This window comes from Schistocerca serialis, chromosome 4 (genome assembly GCF_023864345.2).
Source record: "Schistocerca serialis cubense isolate TAMUIC-IGC-003099 chromosome 4, iqSchSeri2.2, whole genome shotgun sequence".
Taxonomy (NCBI): Eukaryota; Metazoa; Arthropoda; class Insecta; order Orthoptera; family Acrididae; genus Schistocerca; species Schistocerca serialis.
Window position 1 is genome coordinate 767,320,611 of NC_064641.1, and position 19,746 is coordinate 767,340,356.

Sequence of the window (19,746 nt, forward strand, 5' to 3'; positions counted from 1 at the left end):
GTTGCTTTCTGCAAGTGCGTTTAAGTGGAGCTGGATTGCTTAATGTCATTGGGAGTGATTAGACTGATTTCCTAAAGTGAATGGACTAGGCCCTTAGTGATCATAAAGAAGCTATCTGAACATATCCTGCCCTGTGGCGATTTAAATGTCACTATTACTGCACAGGCAGTCTTAGAAACTCATCTCCTGCCTAGCCCGGAGGAGACGAAGCCTATCTTCAGATTCTGTTGGATAAGGAATCAAAACAGCTGATTGTGGTTAAAATTCCTTTTGGCCTCTACCACTATTGACAACTAGTGTTCGGGTTTGCTAGTGTGTCCGCTATCTTTTCATAATTTTTTAGAACTGGTTATGATGGTTGCCCCATCACTGCATTAACTATGTTGATGACTTTGTTGTGATAGGTGTTACCACGGAGGATCACCTATGTAAACTCCATTCTGTGTTTACTGCTCTACAGGCTGCAAGCCTCAAATGTAATCTCACCAAGTCTCACGTAATCTCACCAAGTCTCACTTTTTCCATCTATTGCTTATTAGGGTAATGATACTTCCTGACAGGGCGTGCGCCCCATGGAACAGCATGTCCCATCATTACAGCTTTCCCTGTCCATCTAATCTATAAGAATTCCTGGCATTCCTCAGCGAAGTGACATACTATCACAAGTATATTCCCAGTGCAGCTACTATCGTGCACCCCTTCCATTTGTTGCTTTGGAAAAGGGCTCCTTTTCTTTGGTCTGCAGCCTGTGAGAATGCTTTTGTGCAGCTTAAGGATAGTCTTCACTTTGCATCAAGTCAAGCAGCATTTCAACCCAGTCAGCATCAGGTCCTGGCCATGGATGTGTTCCAGTAAAGCGATGAGGCAGTTTTGGCCCATCGCCATTCAGAAGGCTCCAAACAGCCTATTACCTTTGTGTTGAAAACACTCAACTCGGTTCATTAACATTATTCGCAGGGTAAAAAGAAGCTCTTGCTATTGTCTATGCCTCTAAAAAGTTCACATTCTTTCATGGTGCAAAATTTCTTTTAATTAACAACCATAAGCCCTCTTTCCCCTTTTTAGCCCATAAGTGTCCTTACCAGACAAAGCCACTCATCATCTTTAACACTGAGCTCTGTTATTGAACTGGTACAGTTATAAGCTTCATTTTCTTCCCATGTCGCAACATGCAAATACAGACACTCTGTACTGGCTCCCCCTGGGCCCTGATCCCTCATCAACCAGCTGAATATGGAAGCAAGACACACAGTGGAGGGCTCCCCGATCACCAGTTCAAATATTGCCTCTGCTGCAGCAGAGTATCTGATGCTCTGGCACACGTACTTATGATACAACATGGGTGGACAGACCATCCGCCAGGCCGGGCATTGGGTCCTCTTCAGAATTTTTATGCACTGCACCACCGTATTTTGAGTGGTGGTATTTTCTTGTCAAAGGAAGGGTTTACTCCTCACATTGTGGTTCCAGCAGCTCTGTGGCGAGAGATCTTCCGCCTATTGCAGAGTCACTGGGGGATTTCTTGCACAAAACGTTGGCATGCCACCATGTATTTTGGCCGGCCATCAAATAGGAGATGGTACACCTTGTTATGGCCTGCCATAAGTGTTCAGGTCAGCATGTGACTTAAGTACTTTGTAAAGAAAGGTGTGAAAGCAAAGGAGATTCATGCCTATTTCCAGAATACACTGAGGGATTTTGCTCCTTCATATTCAACTGTTGCCAGATGGACAAATGGATTTAAATATGCTCAGGAGAGCTTAGATGATCCACACAGTGGTCGGCCAAGATGTGTCAGTATTCCAGAAATCATTGCAAAACTGCACAAAATAGTAATGGAGGATCGCCGATTGAAACTGAAAGGGTATATCACATTTCAATTGAAGAATTAGAAATGAAAAAATTATCTGCAAGACGGATGCCGTGACTCTTGACGCTGGATCAAAAACGTACTGTAGCCATGGCAAAATTAGATGAACTAAGGTATGAATTGTTGCCACATCCACCTTGTTCACCTGATAAGGCTCCGTCAGACTTCCATCTCTTCCCAAAACTGAAAATTTTTATTGGAGGACAAAGATTCGTTTCAAACAAAGAATTGATAGCTGGAGTTGACAACTATTTTGCAGGCCTGGAGGAAACTCATTTTTGAGATGGGATCAAGGCACTGGAACATTATTGGACCAAGTGCATTAATCTACAAGGGGACTACATTGAAACATAAAAAAAGTTTCAGTGATGTAAGTACTTTTTTTCTATTCCGTTCCGAGAACTTTTCAAAGCACCCTTGTAATTGCAGGCGCACCACTTGGACACTGGTGCGCACTGCATTTCCCTTAGTGGTGCAGCATATGTCTGCTGTGAGTAGAGGGTGTAGTAACCAACGGGTTACTGCACAATTAGCATTACTACTGAAAACCATGACAGATACGAGGAACAAGTAGCGAAGCATACTGAGACCGAAATCTCCACTGAATATGTCACTGCATGAGCAATTCAGTTAGGATATGTAATTACACCTTGGGTAATAAGTTAATTTTGTGTGTCTCTTTAAATGTGAAGATTATTTCTTATGTTCCATTACATCCAATTAATCTGGAATACAAGTTTAAAGAAATACTTTTTTTTCTAGGTGCTTTTGTTTCAAAGATGAAAGGCAGAAAAGGGAAGAAGAAAGTAATTTTGGAAAACATTTTTGACATGGTGCCAAACGATATCTATAAAATACTTGCATTAGGTGGCACTATAATGCTAAAAAAGAAGACAGTTCGTGATACATGGGAGTCACGTAAAGTAACAAAGGAACTAGATGTTCACTATGACACTAAAAACTTTCAAACGTAAATTTACACATCTTGCGGACAATGTGATATGTATGTTCACATTCTCTATTGTAAAAAATAATCCTGTGCTATACTATTGTATATTGCAGATTGTACTTCAAGAAGAACACAAACATTCTTAAATTTGGACAAAGCAATCATGACAGGGATGCAGATGATGATTTTGAAGACAATCTACGTGCGAGTGAATACATTAACTTAAATGGAAAGGAGAATATGGATCCTAATGTGCACGTAAGAGAATATTATTCTATGCAAAATGCAGTAGAAGAGTTTTGCTACTTGGGCAGCAAAATAACTATTCCTGGTAGAAGTGACCCTCTCTGCTTGGGGTCTCAGTGACTTGTCCTTTCTGTCTCTTCCTCAAGGAAGACACGAATAGTTCCAAAAACTAAGATAGGTACTCTTGTGTGGTTTTTATGTGTGCTTATTGGCAGTACTAATATTTTGTCTTCTGAAGATAAATTAAAGCCCTCATTTCTGTCCCATAATTTTATGGTTTTCTCAAATGAATTCTCCTGTTCTCGTCTTTGTTTTGGTCCTTATTTTTTCCACAGTCACATATTAAAAGTTATATTGATTATACTGTCTTTTCTGATCCCTCAGGCATGGGTGTGTGTGTTTGTCCTTAGGATAATTTAGGTTAAGTAGTGTGTAAGTTTAGGGACTGATGATCTTAGCAGTTAAGTCCCATAAGATTTCACATACATTTGAACATTTTGTCTTTTCTGACTAATAAAGTCTAAGATTTAATGAGGCTTTATTACAGTTGCAAAAGACTCTGTAACCTATATAACTTGAATTTTCCTTATGATACAATACACTATTGTGATTCACTAAATACATTACCTTGATGTAGCCATATTCTGCCTCTCACCGTCTGCGTCTGTGCTGTATGGTTGAAATTGTTACAGCTCATTCCAGTGATCATGGTGTACAATATGGATGTTCTGGGGCAACCTCTTACTCTTCCTCACACTATTTTTCCTTCAAAGATGTTTTTTATGAATCACTTGTCCAATTAATTTAGTCCTTTTCTCTAAGATGCTTATTAATGTGCTGTTTTTATGTACACCCTGTACCACTTCCTCATTGAATTTTCTTCCAATCCATAATGTTTTTGTAATACACTAACCGAACAAAACAAAGTTTACACAGTCCACAAACAGGTGGGTCACATGACATTTTGTCTTTAGGGTAATTGCCCTGAGCTCAGGCTGACTATTTTGGAAATGAGGAGAGAGAAATTGTGAAAGTTACCAAAACCTACTAAATTGCATTCATCATGCATTTTAAGTTTACTTCTAGAAGATAAAATGTTGAACATATTTTCACCTGCGTTTTCTGTGCATGTGGACAGTACTGGAACTAGATTACAGTTAAAACTGATGGATTCACAGTGTGGACCACAGTTGCACGATATACTGACTAGTGTCATGGACTTCTACAAAGATTTTACAAAGCTTAAATTTCCTGTGCTTCGCAAATTACAGGTTCCGCTGTCCTCCATATACTTGGAATCTGCAGTGAAAAGAACTACAGGTTGTTCAAAACTATGACAGGAGCACATGAGGATGCGGAGCAATGCTCTGATAGTGCTCAGGTGCTAAGCACTCACTCATTCGCTTTTATTACAAGAAATGGATTGCTAGGTTTATAATTAACCTGTTATTAATTTTTCTGATTCTCATACATACTTCTAACATAAAATAAAATTTATACTGTTTATTGTGGTGAGAAAACTTACCTTAATTAGGGCAACCATTATAGGGAAGAAGAACAAAAACAATGCAAGAAACAGTGCCTCAGTGCTGCAATAGTTACTGATATCTATTTTGTGTGATATATACTAAACTGCTGAGATGTGCTTCATTTGAAATTAGTTGCTGATAGTGGCCTTCTTGTTAAAATGTCAAAATTTGCAGAAATGTTTTGGTCTGTACTGTTTACCATTGCAAACCATGCATTTCAAACATTCAGTGGAATATGCCTAAGCCTCACTTCTTTGGTGACTGAGGAAAATAAATTCCACCAACATGACTCTTTAGACCACCTGGTTAGCTGTGCGGTCTAATGCACTGCTTTCCAGGGAGGAAAGCATGCTGGTCCCCAGCACAAATCCCACCGGCAGGTTAGTATTGAGGTCCAGTGTGTCGGCCAGTCTGTGGATGGTTTTTAAGGCAGTTTTCCATCTGCCTCAGGAAATGTGGGCCGGTTCCCCTTATTCCGCCTCAGTTAAACTATGTCGGCGATTGCTGTGCAAACACTTTCTCCACATACACTTTCACTATAATTACTCTACAACTCAAACATTGGGGTTATACTCGTCTGGTGGGAGATGTTCCTTGGGGAGGGGGAAGGGGGGGCGGGAGGCACTGTGGGCCAAACTGCACAACCACCCTGGATTCGGTGTGGGACAGCGGTGAGGTGAGTGGACTGCTGTAGCCTGTTGTTAGGTTGTGAACCACTGAGAGCTACAATGGGGATGCAGCCTCTCTGTCGTTTCTAGGTCACCAGTTCAATACAATACAACATGACTCTGGTCACTGTCACAGATGCTGCATGTACCATGGCCTCTGTCACTTCTGCCTCTCACTGTCATTATTTAATGAAATAATCTTCTCCTCCACTGAGTTTTCCAAAACAGCTTCACTCTACCTTGCTGTTCTCACATTACTGTGCATATTGCTGACACCTTTTTTAAAATCGTCGATGCTCCTTATCAACTTTATTTGTGAGTGCTTTCACTGTAGACAGGGTAAATTTATTATTATTCCTGGCAATGTAAACTGTAGTTTTGGCCCATATAAACTATATTTGTGGGAGATGGAAGTGGTAAGAGGTAGACTAATGACTACATTCTCATATGCTTTTTGCTGGTTCATTGATTTTGTATATGGGAAACTTTTGTTTATGGAGAGATATTAGTTCTATAAACCTCACCTTTCTGAGATGATTGCTTACATTGATGTTGAAGCCATTCAGTCATCTCCTCCTTTCGCTTTTCCATGACACATACATTGGCAACAACAACTGGATGGTAAGGAGCTTTGTAAATAACATCTATTGGCTATCTTAGATTTGGAAATAGTGGTTCTGGGAATCACTTGCTAAACATAACATGATTCATTTCTTCATGATATTCTCTCATCTTCTTTGATTTAAAAAAAGGAAGACTGTTCATGAGAAAACCTTAAAAGGTACCTACATGCAGAATAATGAGATAATAAGTATGCCTCACTAGCTGGAAGTGATTTCCATTCCATTGTTCCTGTAGTTGTGTTATCCATTCAGCCCTGCTTGACAACATAGCCAGAATTGACTCATAATTCACCAAGCCACAGCACTTTGTGGGTATTTACACCATGGATTTGTCTTAAAATTGCAGCTATGTCCTCTGTTTTCTTCAACAGCTTACACCTGTAGAAATATCATTGGTGAAAAAATTCCAGGTTAAACAAAACTATGTGCAAAAGCTTTGAAAAAGACAAGATTCCTTGAAGGTGACCAATAATATGCTGAATGTTGGGTGTTGCATGATGCAGCGATAATCATAGACATGACAGTAACTGAATCTGTATTAGTAATAATAATAAATGTAGTAGTAATAATAAATGTTTTTTCTCCAGAGTTTCAAGCTTTGATGCTTTTCAAGTTTCATTGTCTTTCTTGAATATTTCCTTGTCAGCCTTCACAACAGCAGTTTTGTATAATTATATTAAAAACAAGAGCAGTTATATTGATTACCTTATTATTGAAGAACAGTACCCCACCAATAAGTTTTTCTGTCTTGAAGTAGGCACTTAACACTAACCATTTTTCTCAAGCGACGTTTTTCTCAAGCGGCATTTACAACAATACCTTGACCAAGAAAATTAAATCAAACTTTTATCCTCATAACTATTAACAAATGTGCTTATGACGGTTGTAAAAACAACAATTAACTAAATCACAGAGTCCACTGAATGCTCACAGAAGATAGCAAGCTTCCTGAAATTAAATTCTAGTGCAATCAGAAATTGTGGTGGTGGGGAGGGGAGTTGGCAATTGTGAGTGCTTTCTGTGGATACAGGTCTTGTGGGAATGGCAAAGTGTGTGCCATACCTCCTGTGAGAGACTCGTTCCACTACTGCTGTTGTAGCTGTCAATCCTAAAGTGCTTCTGTACAAACTATAAATCATTGCAGAGAAGTTTGTACAGAAACTGCTACTTAAGAGCCCACTTCCAAGCTAGTAGTTTTCAAAAATGTGTTGGAAACATTAACACTTTCGTGAAGTAGAAAGTAAGGAAAATATTTAAAATACTACACTTAAAATGCAAGTACATGGTTATGAAATTAAAGTTAGCTGCGGTACAGACTTGGTGCAAATATGTATACTTCATTTTAAGGTTGTGTCGGCTGCTAGGACTATTACATTTCCAAAGGCTGCCCCATAGTCATCACTTTGTCAGAACATTAGTAGTAAGTAGTTTTTTTTCTGCACTAATTAATACAGCAGTTTTAAAAAATGAAACAAATTTGGCCTGAATCCTGTTGGGTCACTATGATGTGAAAAATTTCTACAAATTGTAACATGTTCACTAGAATACACCGTAGGTATCATATGTAGATGCACTGTGAGCCACTGACCCTCCGCTTCACCACATGGCAAAGCAGCTTAAAGGCATACCACAAACATGTTAAACTCATACACAGCTGTAATACAATCATGATTTTTCATGTTATACTACTGCTACTTGCAAATAAGCCCATTAGACTACAGAAAGTACTTTGAGGTGGGCTTTTGCCTCCCTCTGTGCTCATATTTCTTTCATTCTCTTCCTGTGGGTTTTCTTTTCTGCTTCAGGCCCTGTTATTCATCTTCTCTTTTGGTTTTTCTTCCTGATAAATTTGCCATTTATTAATTTTTGACCTGAAGAGAATTACCACCAACTTCAGACTGGTATTGATTTCACAGACCCATTCAAGTCAGTTGTCCATTCCATTGCCTACCTGATGGCTAACAATGCGAGTACTAGAAATTTGTTTGGCTCAGAAGCCTTTGCTACTTTTGGTTTCTCGATTGGGGATGCAATGCATCTAGAGCCAGACCAAAAACCTTATGATGAATTGCATTTCTTGTATTCTGAGTTTTCAGATCTGTTTGCCCCCATGGTTAGGTTGTGCAAACAATTTCATGGCTTTGCTCCTATTGTCAAAAAAACTAGACTATTTGTTTTTGTAAGTCCATCTGGGTTTACTCTTTTAATGTGTCTGTAGAATCCTAACCTACATTTCCTAATGTCACTATGGATATTTATGTATTGTTTGATTTCCTGATTGCTTCTGAGTTGGGATTATTTGTCTAAAAGTTTTGGGCCTAGAATTTCTCTCTCTCTCTCTCTCTCTCTCTCTCTCTCTCTCTCTCTCTCTCTCTCTCTCCCCCTCTCCCTCTCCCTCTCCCTCTCCCTCTCCTCCTTCTTCTTCTCCCCCCCCCCTCACTCTTTTCAGTGTTTATTTTCCTGTAGAAAACAAGTATTTCTCATTCATAGGAGCATTTTGGTGTAATTATTGTGTTATTATGTATTAGTTTTGGCGTGTGCCGTTTTCATCTATGGCTTCTAATTTCATTTGATTTTGTTTCCATTCCATTTTCCTGAATGGTTTTGCCGATATACTATGGAACTCGTTTCATTTTGCCGTATTTCACCTCGAAGAATTTTGGTGCTTCTTTGTTGCAGATTGGATACTCACTTCTCAAAAGATATTTGGAGACCAAATTTTTCTCTAGTTTCTTTCAAGCAGCCACTGCGGTTTTGTTAATTGTTTAGAATTAACTCTCCATTTTTTTTTCTTTCTTGAAACACAGACTTTGTGGTTGATATCCTACAAGCTTACAAGGCAACGGTACAACCCAGTATGGTAAAAGCAACCCTGAATTTTTTTCAGGAAGAATACAATGAAAGAAATGCACTATCAAAATTTTGGCTGCTAAGATGTGCTGTAAGTATTTTTTTAAAATAGTTGAAGTTACTCATTTTCGTTCCACTGAGAATAGCATACTCCTGTGGTTTGCACAGCCCTTCCTGTCTAGTGTGTGACTGGCTGTGACGAGAGCGTAGCACTACATAGTGAAAATGTGCAGAGTCACGTACACAAATTTGAAGCACCTAAACCATACAAAAAAAATGTCATGTTTCATTAATGGTTTGAATAAGAGGCACTTCATATCGACAGCTAAACTGTTGTATGTGTGATTCTTACAAAGGTGACATGCGGAGGAAAATAAATTAAGACTGTGGCTGATGTTACATTATGGACGACTTCCATCAATCGTGACTTTAATTTATCGAAATGAAATATTTCTTACACATACGTCATTTTGTAACAGTCCTTGTAGGACAATTGTTATGATAATTTTTGAATAATGTCCATTTTAGTAGCAATGAGTTATTTGTTTATTCCCCATAGTCATCACAATAAAGTGAAGTGTCATTTAAATGATGTAAACCATTTTTCCTTACACCATGCACATCTGGTGAAAGAAAAATTAACACTTTCAGGCACTTCACAGTAATTACTAGTTTTATCTAGGCAGAATGTTGGAGGAATAAGAAATGGCCCTGGCCATTGCTCAGCTTATTGTGCTGTATTTTGGTCAACCTTAAAGCAAATTGTAAAACATGCCGGATCAAACTACATGCACAAATTACTGCAATTTAAGAATTCCATTCACCTGATAAACTTCAAATGGCACAAAGCTATCGGAAATTATGTCATCAGGCAATTTCCTTAAAAATATTGTCCACTGTTGCAAAAAATCTTTATCAAGAGTTGGACTGGTTGTTTGGGTGGAATCTGAATTATATCAACAGTCTTTTCTTCATCCTCCTGAAAGACAGAGGAATCTTTATGTGCAAACCAAGAGTCCAACAAAAGCAATGAATTAATTTCTGCAGCAGGTTAGAAATCATTTTGAATGAAATGTTAAAAACTATTCTTTCCTGTTTTTTTTTTTTCCAGATTTTGATAGTTCAGTTATAAGATTCTAGCCATTGAAGAGCTCTAATGTGTGTTGAGGTCCTTGAAGCCAGATGTAAAGCCGCAGAAAAAATAATCCACTCTTGCTTATCACTGTCTCTGTTGTATTTGAATGTGTCATAGAATTAATTGGTTGCACAACGTACTGTCTTTTTTCATCACGTAATTATAAAATGGGGTTTGCTCACAGTTCTTTCATGAATCCTGACTGATCAGTGTTAGACACAGCGGATGTGGGGATAAGAGCAAGCTTTTCTTCACATTAGCTACGAATTAATGGCATCTCCTCTACACTTTCACTTGAAATGAACATCATTGTTTTGCGACTCTCTGTACTTTTGGATTCCTTGAGTTTGCTCAGACAGGTTCCTTTGCGACTCTCTGTACTTTTTGATCCCTTGAGTTTGCTCAGACAGGTTCAAGACAACTTGAAATCAGCAATGTTCACCTCCATTGCTGTTTGGAGGGCCTAATGTCGTAGATCTCCATCGGTAATAGGGCAGTGCCTCTCACAAGGAGCTCTATGTTGTTCATATCTCAAGAAAGCTCCTGTAAAGGACAGTTGTTCATATTATTTATCTAAGTTTAGGGGTTTTATGTTGGTCATCAATGGGGAGTAATAGGACTCTGTGGCTCCCCTGTACAATAAATCTTCAGGATAGTTCTTGTTCACAGTCTTGCAAGTTTTATGTTGGTACCTATATATTACTTCATTTAAGTCTTTCGTCCATTTATGCAATTCACAATCAGATTTTATGAAGCAGGTTTGCCAACTCCTTAACATTAAATGTTAAACACAATGAATAATAATTCAGTTTTAACTCTCATTGTTAACACTTATGCTACTGCAAGAGCAACTGGTAATCATTTTGGATTGCAAATTACTTGGAAATTTGAGTGAGCAGTAACTGCAGAAAGTTTCAGGAAAACTATCGACAAAAACAGAATTTCTCTGTGCAAATTATGATTGCACCAAGTCATGTTATCTGTTTACCGAACCAGGGACATGCGCCTGCCATATTGCGCATGCACAGTCCGCTACAGCTCTGGTAGGGGTGTACAATTCTCTAGCCATCTTGGGAGCAATGAATTTTGCAATTTTCAACATAAAAAACTACTTGCAGTTTGTATTAGAAGCTAAAATTTTGACAGAGTATTTCTTCATGTTTAAAAAACTTTTTAGAGCATGTTTCATCGTATCAAATTGGACCATTTGCTTGTTAGTTTCAAAGTTCCTACAGAAATTTCATGATTTGTTTCTTTCTAAATTTTTCTTGCTTTCAAGTACTTGATTCGTTTCAAAATTCTTTTGTCCTTTCTGATTAATTTGGCTTCTTGACTGTCACAAAAGTTTTGGAGTTATCTTTTGCCATATGGTTGTTGCAGTTACTGTATACATCCTGTCTGGACTGAAATGCATACTCACATTCCTCGGTCCACCAAAGGTGCTTTTTTTTGTGCTGTTTCAGTCAGTTTGCTTTTGAGTTGCTGCCAATTGTTTGACTGCTTTTTATCTAGTTTTTCTGTGAGAGTTGATTGTACTCTATTAGTGTCAAATTTGGGCATTTGTGTCTTTCTTGTTGTGAACCCCTGAGGTTTTAAACATAGTTTTACACTGAGGTGACAAAAGTCATGAGATAGAGATATGCACATATACAGGTGGTGGTAGTATCACATACTCCAGTTACAAAAGGGGAGTGTGTTGGTGGAGCTGTCATTTGTACCCAAATGATTCATGTGAAAAGATTTCCAACGTGATTATGGCCGCACGATGGGAATTAACACAATTTGAATGCGGAATGGTAGTTGTAGCTAATCACATCAGACATTCCATTTCAGAAATCATTAGGGAATTCAATATTCTGATATCTACAGTGTCAAGAGTGTGCCGAGAATACCAAATTTTAGGCAGTACTTCTCACCACAGACTACGCTGTGACCAACGGCCTCCACTTAATGACCAAGAACAGTGGCATTTGAGTAGAGTTGTCAGTCGTGTCGTGTGACTGGGGCTCCCGTCAGGTAGACCGTTCGCTGGGTGGAAGTCTTTCAATTTGACGCCACTTCAGCAACTTGTGCATCAATGGGGATAAAATGATGATGATTAGGACAACACAACACCCAGTCCCTGAGCAGAGAAAATCTCTGACCCAGCAGGGAATTGAACCCTGGACCTTAGGATTGACATTCTGTCGCGCTGACCACTCAGCAACCAGCGGTGGACAGAGTTGTCAGCAGAAAAGCAGAACTGCATGAAATAACTGCAAAAATTAGGATAGGACATATGACAAACATATCATTTAGGACATGATGATGAAATTTGGGATTAATGAGCTATGGCAGCAAACATCCGAAGCGAGTGCCTTTGCTAACAGTAAGAAATTGCCTGCAGTGCCTCTCCTGGACTTGTGACCATATTGATTCGACCATAGATGACTGGAAAACTGTGGCCTGGTCAGATGAGTCCCCATGTCATTTGGTAAGAGCTGATGGTAGGGTTAGAGTGTGACACAAGCCCCACAAAGCCATGGACCAAAGTTGTCAATAAGGCACTGTGAAAGCTGAGGGTGGCAACATAAAGGGGTGGTCTGTGTTTACTTGGAATGGATTGAGTCCTCTGGATGTTTGGCTACTTGGGGACCATTTTCATCCACTCAGCGACATCATGTTCCCAAATAGTGATGGAATTTTTGCAGATGACAATGTGCTATGTCACCAGTTTGAAGAATATTCAGAATAATTGGAGTGAATGATTTGACTACCCAAATTGCCCAACATGGATCCCATTGAATATTTATGGGACCTAATCGAGAGATCAGTTCCTGTACAAAATCCTGCATTGGTAACACTTTCACAATTACGTGGGTCTGTAGAGGCAGCATAGCAGAATATTTCTGCAGGGGACTTCCAACAACATGTTGAATCCATGCCCTGTCAAGTTGCTGCACTACAGTGGGCAAAAGGAGAGCCAACATGAAATTGGGAGTTACCCCATAACTTTTGTCACATCAGTGTCTTCTTGTCATGTTTTGATCTGAGCCTATGTTTACACTCTTTCTCACTTGAACATTCATAATGTCACCGTGGTTTGAACAGGAGATAGCTGCATGTTCAATTTGGAATTCGCCAATGAGTGAGTATGGTGATCCCCACATCATCATCTCCTTTCATCATTTCTTTTTAAGTGTGTTGACATGGAAAAAGTCACAAGTCACACCTGTCTAAAAGAAGGGTAATAGAAATGATCCACAAAACTACCATCCAATATCCTTTTCATCAATTTCTTGTAGAATCTTAAAACATGTTCTGAGCTCAAACATAATGAGGTATCTTCAACAGAATGACCTCCTAAATATCAACCAGCATAGATTCTGAAGACATCCATCAAGTGAAACCCAACATCCACTTTTCTCACATGACATGCTGAAAGCCTTGGATTGAGGCAATCAGGTAGATGCAGTATTTCTTGATTTCCAAAAAGCATTGGACTCCATACCACACCTACACTTATTATCAAAAATACAATCGTATGGGCTATGAAGTGAAATTTGTGACTGGATTGAGAACTTTTTGGTAGGGAGGACTCAGCATGTTATCTTGGATGGAGTGTCACTGTCAGATGTAGAAGTAGCTTCATGTGTGCCCCACAGAAGTGTGTTGGGACCCTTGCTGTTTATGTTGTATAGTAATGACCTTGCAGACAATATTAACAATAAAATCAGGCCTTTTGCAGATGTTGCAGTTGTCTATAATGAAGTACTATCTGAAAGAAGCTGCATAAATATTCAGTCAGATCTTCATAATATTTCAGTGTGGTGCAGAGATCGGCAGCTTGCTGTAAATGTTCACAAATGTTAAATTGTGCATTTCACAAAATGAAAAAAACACTGTGTCCTATGACTATAATATCAGTGAGTCACTGCTGGAATTGGCCAAGTCATACCAATACCTGGGTGTAACACTTTGTAGGGATATGAAGTCTAATGATCACATAGGCTCAGTCGTAGTTAAAGCAGGTGGTAGACTTCCATTTATTGGTAGAATACTGGGGAAGTACAATCAGTCTACAAAGGAGATTGCTTGCAAATCACTTGTACGACTGGTTTTAGAATATTGCTCAAATGTGTGGGACCCATACCAAATAGAACTAACAAGGGATACTGAAAATGTACAGAGAAGGGCAGCATGAATGATCACATGTTTGATCTGTGAGAGAGTGTCACAGAGATACTGAAGGAACTGAACAGGCAGACTCTTGAAGATGGACGTAAACTATCCCAAGAAAGCCTACTTAGAAAGTTTCACACACTGGCTTTAAATGGTGGGTCTAGGAATATACTACAATCACATGTGTATAGTTACATAGGAATCCGAAGACTAAGACTAGAATAATTACTGCATCCACAGAGGCAGTCAAAGAATCATTCTTCCCACACTCCATACGTGAATGGAATGAGAAGAAACCCTAGTAACTAGTATAATGGGACATGTCCTCTGCCATGCACTTCATGGTGGTTTGCAGAGTATAGATGTTGATTTGCATTGATCAGCTAGAACATTATGACTACCTACCTAATAGCCGATATGTCTATCTCTGGCACAGAAAACAGCAGCACTGCACCCTGGCATGGAAGCAATGTGCCCTTGATAGGTTGTTGAAGGGAGTTGGCACCACATGCGCGCATACAATGGAGTGCCCCCCCTCCCCAAAAACACACACACACACACACACACACACAAACAAAAAAGTCACCTAATTCCCGTAAATTCCCACCTAATTCCCATAAATTCCATGGAGAGAGGCAATGAGTTGTGACGTCATGTTCAATCACATCCCAGATTTCTTTGATCAGGTTCAGATCTGGCCAGTTGGGGGTCCAGTGCATCAGTTGAAACTCACCATTGTGCTCCTTGAATCACTCTATCACACTCCTGGTCTTGTGACATGGCACATTATATTGGTGAAAAATGCCACTGCCATCGGGAAACACGATCGCCATGAAGGGTTGTACATGGTCTGCAACCAGTGTACGATAATTCTTGATTGTCATGGTGCAATGCATGAACGCCACTGGACCCATGGATGCCCACATGAATGTTCCCCAGAGCATAATGGAGCTGTCGCCAGCTTGTCTCCTTACTGCAGTACAGGTGTCAAGGAGCTGTTCTCCTGGAAGACAACAAATTTGCTCTCTCCCATAGGCATGATGAAGAAGATATCGGGATTCGTAAGACAATGCAGTGCTCTGCTACTGCCCCATTGTCCAGTGGTGGTATCACATGCCCATTTCAGTTGTAGTTGCCGATATTGTGTGTAAACAATGACACAGGCATGAGTCATCAGCTGTGGAGACCCATTGTTGGGAGTGTTCAGTGCACTGTGTGTTCAGATACACTGTACTCTGCCCAGCATTAACATCAGATGTTAGTTCTGCCACAGTTCGCTGCTTGTCCTGTTTTACCAGTCTGCCCAACCCCACAATGTCTGGACATGGTTTCTCCTCGATTTCTCCATGTGTCGGAGACATTCACCACTGCACTCCTCGAACACTCCACAAGTTGTGAAGTTTCCGAAATGCCTCTGGGCCATCACAAACTTAGGTAGAATGAGTGCCTTCTCCATTGTACAGACAGACAGCATACACACTGACATTACGAGTACATGCACCGTGTGCGTCATTCCTCACCAGGTGATGCTGCTGTGCCTTGACGGGTTTATATCGATAGTAGGTTGGTGGCCATAATGTTCTGGCTGGTCAGTGTAGGTGATTTTAAGGTCAAAAATCCTTCAGAATTCAAGTAATCTTTGTCCATTCTGGTTGGCCCATTTTAGTGCTAGGAATTTTCCAGTTATTTTCCTGTACTTTCTCTCTTTGCCTGGCTGTACATTAAATTCACATAGAGTTTTGACATGGTTTTGTGGCATTTTAGATACTATTTCTTTTACTGTTTCCCATGATTTCTCTCCCTTTTTTGCAGTTGGTTTTATTTTCAACATTGACTGATTTGTGTGCATTGATTAGTGTGTGTGGTGATTAGTATGTAGGGAGTCTGTCATTAGTCTGTTGTTTCCAGGCTTCACATTTGTTATGAAAATGAGTATGTACTTGTAGTTTTTGTTCGTTTAGGGTTTGCTCTAGTTTATGCATTTTTCTGCTCTTAACAGACATTTTAATGTTCTGAAACAGTTTGTGGTGTTTGGGTGAAGTTGGCCAGAGGACTCGGCCTCTGATAGTTGGGTTGTACTGTTCTTGACAGCAGTGGATTGTTTACCACCTTGACTAAAAGTTTGTTTCCTGCCATGCATCATGGTACTTGATTATCTTAAGTTTTGGGCTGAAGTCCAGTTTTTTAGGACCGGAGGATTAGTACTACTACTACTACTACTACTACTACTATTATTATTATTATTATTATTATTATTATTGGTGTAGTTTTAATAAACAAATAAATTTATTTTTATTTAAATGCTTTAAATGAATGAGCATACATGAGCACTAGCAACTGAAATTGAACTGATGTGTTTAAAAGCATAGTACAACTCATGAATGCACAGCAAACCATTATTTTTCGCTGGAAACAATTGAAGACATGCTTTCTGAACCCGACAGTGCACTGGAAACTGTAGCATAACCCAGCGATTAATGATAAATTGTGGATGATGCTGTTATATGTAGAGAACTGACTAGAAAATTGAAGTAAAATGCAGGAAGATATGTGGACAATCAGCATTTGGTGCAGGGTTGACCCTTAGCATAAATAAATGCAACATGTTGTGCATAAATAGGCAGAAAAGACAAATTATTGAATTAGTGCATGATTGCAGGACAATCGCTGAAAGCAATCACCACCTTGTAGTAACTCAGAAACCCAGTGTCAACACAATAGATTATAACAGAGATTTAATTTTACTGCCCTCCAGCCCCAAATTTTACTTTTGTTAGTGTTCATCTTATAACTTCATTTCAAGACACTATACATTCTGTTCAGATGGTCTTCCAGGTACTTACTCATCACTAACAATTGTGTTGGCATTGGTAAATCTTAAAGCTTTAATTTCTTTTCCATGAACTTTAATTTGCTTTCCAAATTCTCTTCGATTTTCTTTGTCTCATGATTTGTGTGTGTAGAGAGAGAGAGAGAGAGAGAGAGAGAGAGAGAGAGAGAGAGAGAGAGAGAGAGAGAGTGAATAACAGTAGGAATAGGCTACTAACCACACTCACATCTCAGGGACTACCTTCCTTTTCATGTCCAGCAAGTCTCATAACTGCGATCTTGTTTCTGTAAAAGTTGTAGAAAACCTTTTGCTCCCTCCATTTCATCACTGCTGCCTTCAGAATTTGAAGGTGTGTGTTCTAGTTAACATTGTCAAAAGCTTTCTTTAAACTACAAATGCTATAAAAGTACATTTGTCTTCTTCTGTCAATCTTCTAGGATAAGTTTTAATGTCATTATTGTCTAATGAGTCCATATATTTCTCCAGAATCAAACATAAACTTCCCCAAGGTTTGTTTCTACCTGTCTTTCCACTGTTTCAGAAAATCAGGTGAAAGATTTATCCTGTCAAGCATTCCTCAGAAATACTTTTGATTACCTTCTCATTGCTTATTTACCTTTGTACTACTCACACAGTAATCACAGAGGTTTTGGAATGAAGTGTCAGGAAATCAGAGGCTCCTTATGTGTGTGAAGTTATCTCAGGACCTAGATTGTCTAAGGCACCTGCCCTTGTAATCATTATTTTAACAGCATATTTATAGAGTCAATTCTTAAGATGAGCATCTTATTTATGGTGTTCTCAAAACCTGAAATGAAACTGGCACTGTTATGGCCATAAAGCTTCCTGTAATCCTCCAAGTAGTCACACAAAAAGTGCTCCTGATGCCTAGAAAATTCATTGACAGGACAAATAAGTTTTTTTTAAAACAGAGAGCAAGATATTTATGGCAGTGCAGAAGTTTCCTTGAAAAAATATCCATTAATGGTGTGTCATTCCTGATGATAGTGATCAGTTTTGCAAAATTAAAGAGAAGGGTGGTGCATCCTTAAAATATTAAAGACATTGTGGCACCATATAGTGGAGATGTTGAGTCGCAGATAGGCACAACAAAAAGATGATCAAACAAGTAAGCTTTTGGCCAGAAAGGCCTTCATCCGAATTAAACACCACACACACACACACACACACACACACACACACACACACACACACACACAAACAACTACACAGAAACACAAATGGACATTCCTGTTGCAATGGCAAGACTGTTTATTGGTACTCGATTATTGAAAGCAGTTGGGGGAGCTTATGGAGGTGGGGAAGAATGCAAGGAGGGGTTTGCCGGAAAGAGACAGGTCTTCAGACAGATGACTTAGTGCCTGGACAAGACGAAAAGAATACAAGAGGTGGAGCAAAGAGACATGTAGGAAGAGGGAGAGGGGTAAAATACAGCACAAGACTCTCTGAACTATGTAGATGGGAGTTATCTCTCCAGCATATCCTGCACTCTTGCAATTCCCCTGGCTGATATGTCTACTAATCTGTTCCCAGTGCCTCACCTTAGCCTTCCCTTTCTCTCTTCTGCCCTCACCACTCCTCCTCTGTTCGGATTGTATGCTGCTTTTCCCCACCATTTTCCTCCCTCTCTCGACCCCCTCCACATGTGAGCATTCTCTCTCTCTCTCTCTCTCTCTCTCTCTCTCTCTCTCTCTCTCCCTCCCTCCCTCTCCCTCTCTCCCCCCACCCCCTCCCTCCCCCCCCTTTCCCTCTCCCCCATCTCGCCCTTCATCTTTTTCCTCCCCTCCCTTTTCTCCAGTCCATTTCCGTCTTCCTACATTTCTTTTTTGCTCTTCCCTTTTTTCTCATAGTCACTGAAGGCCTGAATTGTATAATTCTTAGAAATGGGGTGTGATTCACTTTGTACTAAGAAAGAACAAGTTGGTGTGGACTGAGATAATGGTGAAAAATGAAAAATCCCTTGAATCTCTGCTGTTCGGGGGAGGGGGGGGGGGGGGGAGAGAGAGAGAGAGAGAGAGAGAGAGAGAGAGAGAGAGAGAGAAAACTTCATTTATGATTTAAACCTACTCTGCCTACATTTGTACTCCTCAAGCCATCTTACATTGTGTGACAGAGGGTACTTCTGATACCATTAATCCCCCCCTCCCCCCTCCGCCTTTTTTTTCCTGTTCTAGTCATGAATAGTGATAGGAAGAGTAATTGTCATTAAACACTCATATTAGCTCCAGTTTCTCTGATTTTTTTGTTCTGAGGAAAACATAATCTACTAACAGCAGAAAAAATCATAATGCTAAGGAGGAATCGTGCGATGTAAACAAAAATTGGAAGGCATCTTTCTGTATCTGAATGATTCAAATTTCAGGCCAGTCTTAAAAGAGTGGCATTAATAGCACCATGTGGGGGTGCAAATCAGGTTTGCTTTAAATACATGCTGTAATGGTCATGAGCGTTAGTTACCTTTGAGATTTGACATAGTGAGTTGGTAGTAGTAGTCAAAAATACCATTAAGACGACAAAGACACCATTATCAATCCATCACTGAGTTTGAATGAGGTGCTGTAATAAAGTCATGAGAATCTGGATGCTCCTTCTGTGATATTGTGGAAAGAGTTGGCAGGAATGTAGCCACTGTACAAGACTGCTGGCAGCAGTGGTCATGAGAATGTACGGTTGCAAGAACACCGGGCTCTAGATGGCCACGTGTCACTACCAAGAGGGAAGACCATTGTATTCAGCATATGGCTCTCTCACATTGTACTGCATCTGCAGCAGCAGTTGGCACCACAGAGACACAACAAAGTGTCTCAAATCATTTACTTCAAGAACAGCTCCTAGCCAGACACCCTGTAGCATGGGTTCAACTG

The 19,746-nt window shown here is 39.7% G+C and overlaps 1 protein-coding gene across 1 annotated transcript in view; it reads left to right on the forward strand.

Annotated features, from left to right (window-relative positions):
* The window catches only part of LOC126473317 (condensin complex subunit 2), a 183,872-nt gene that overhangs the window by 119,461 nt on the left and 44,665 nt on the right, over positions 1-19,746 (forward strand). Inside the window, exons 8-9 of the mRNA XM_050100300.1 lie at positions 2,633-2,840; positions 2,933-3,077. Of these exons, the coding sequence (XP_049956257.1) occupies positions 2,633-2,840; positions 2,933-3,077 (353 nt within the window). The remainder of the gene's footprint in view (positions 1-2,632; positions 2,841-2,932; positions 3,078-19,746) is intronic.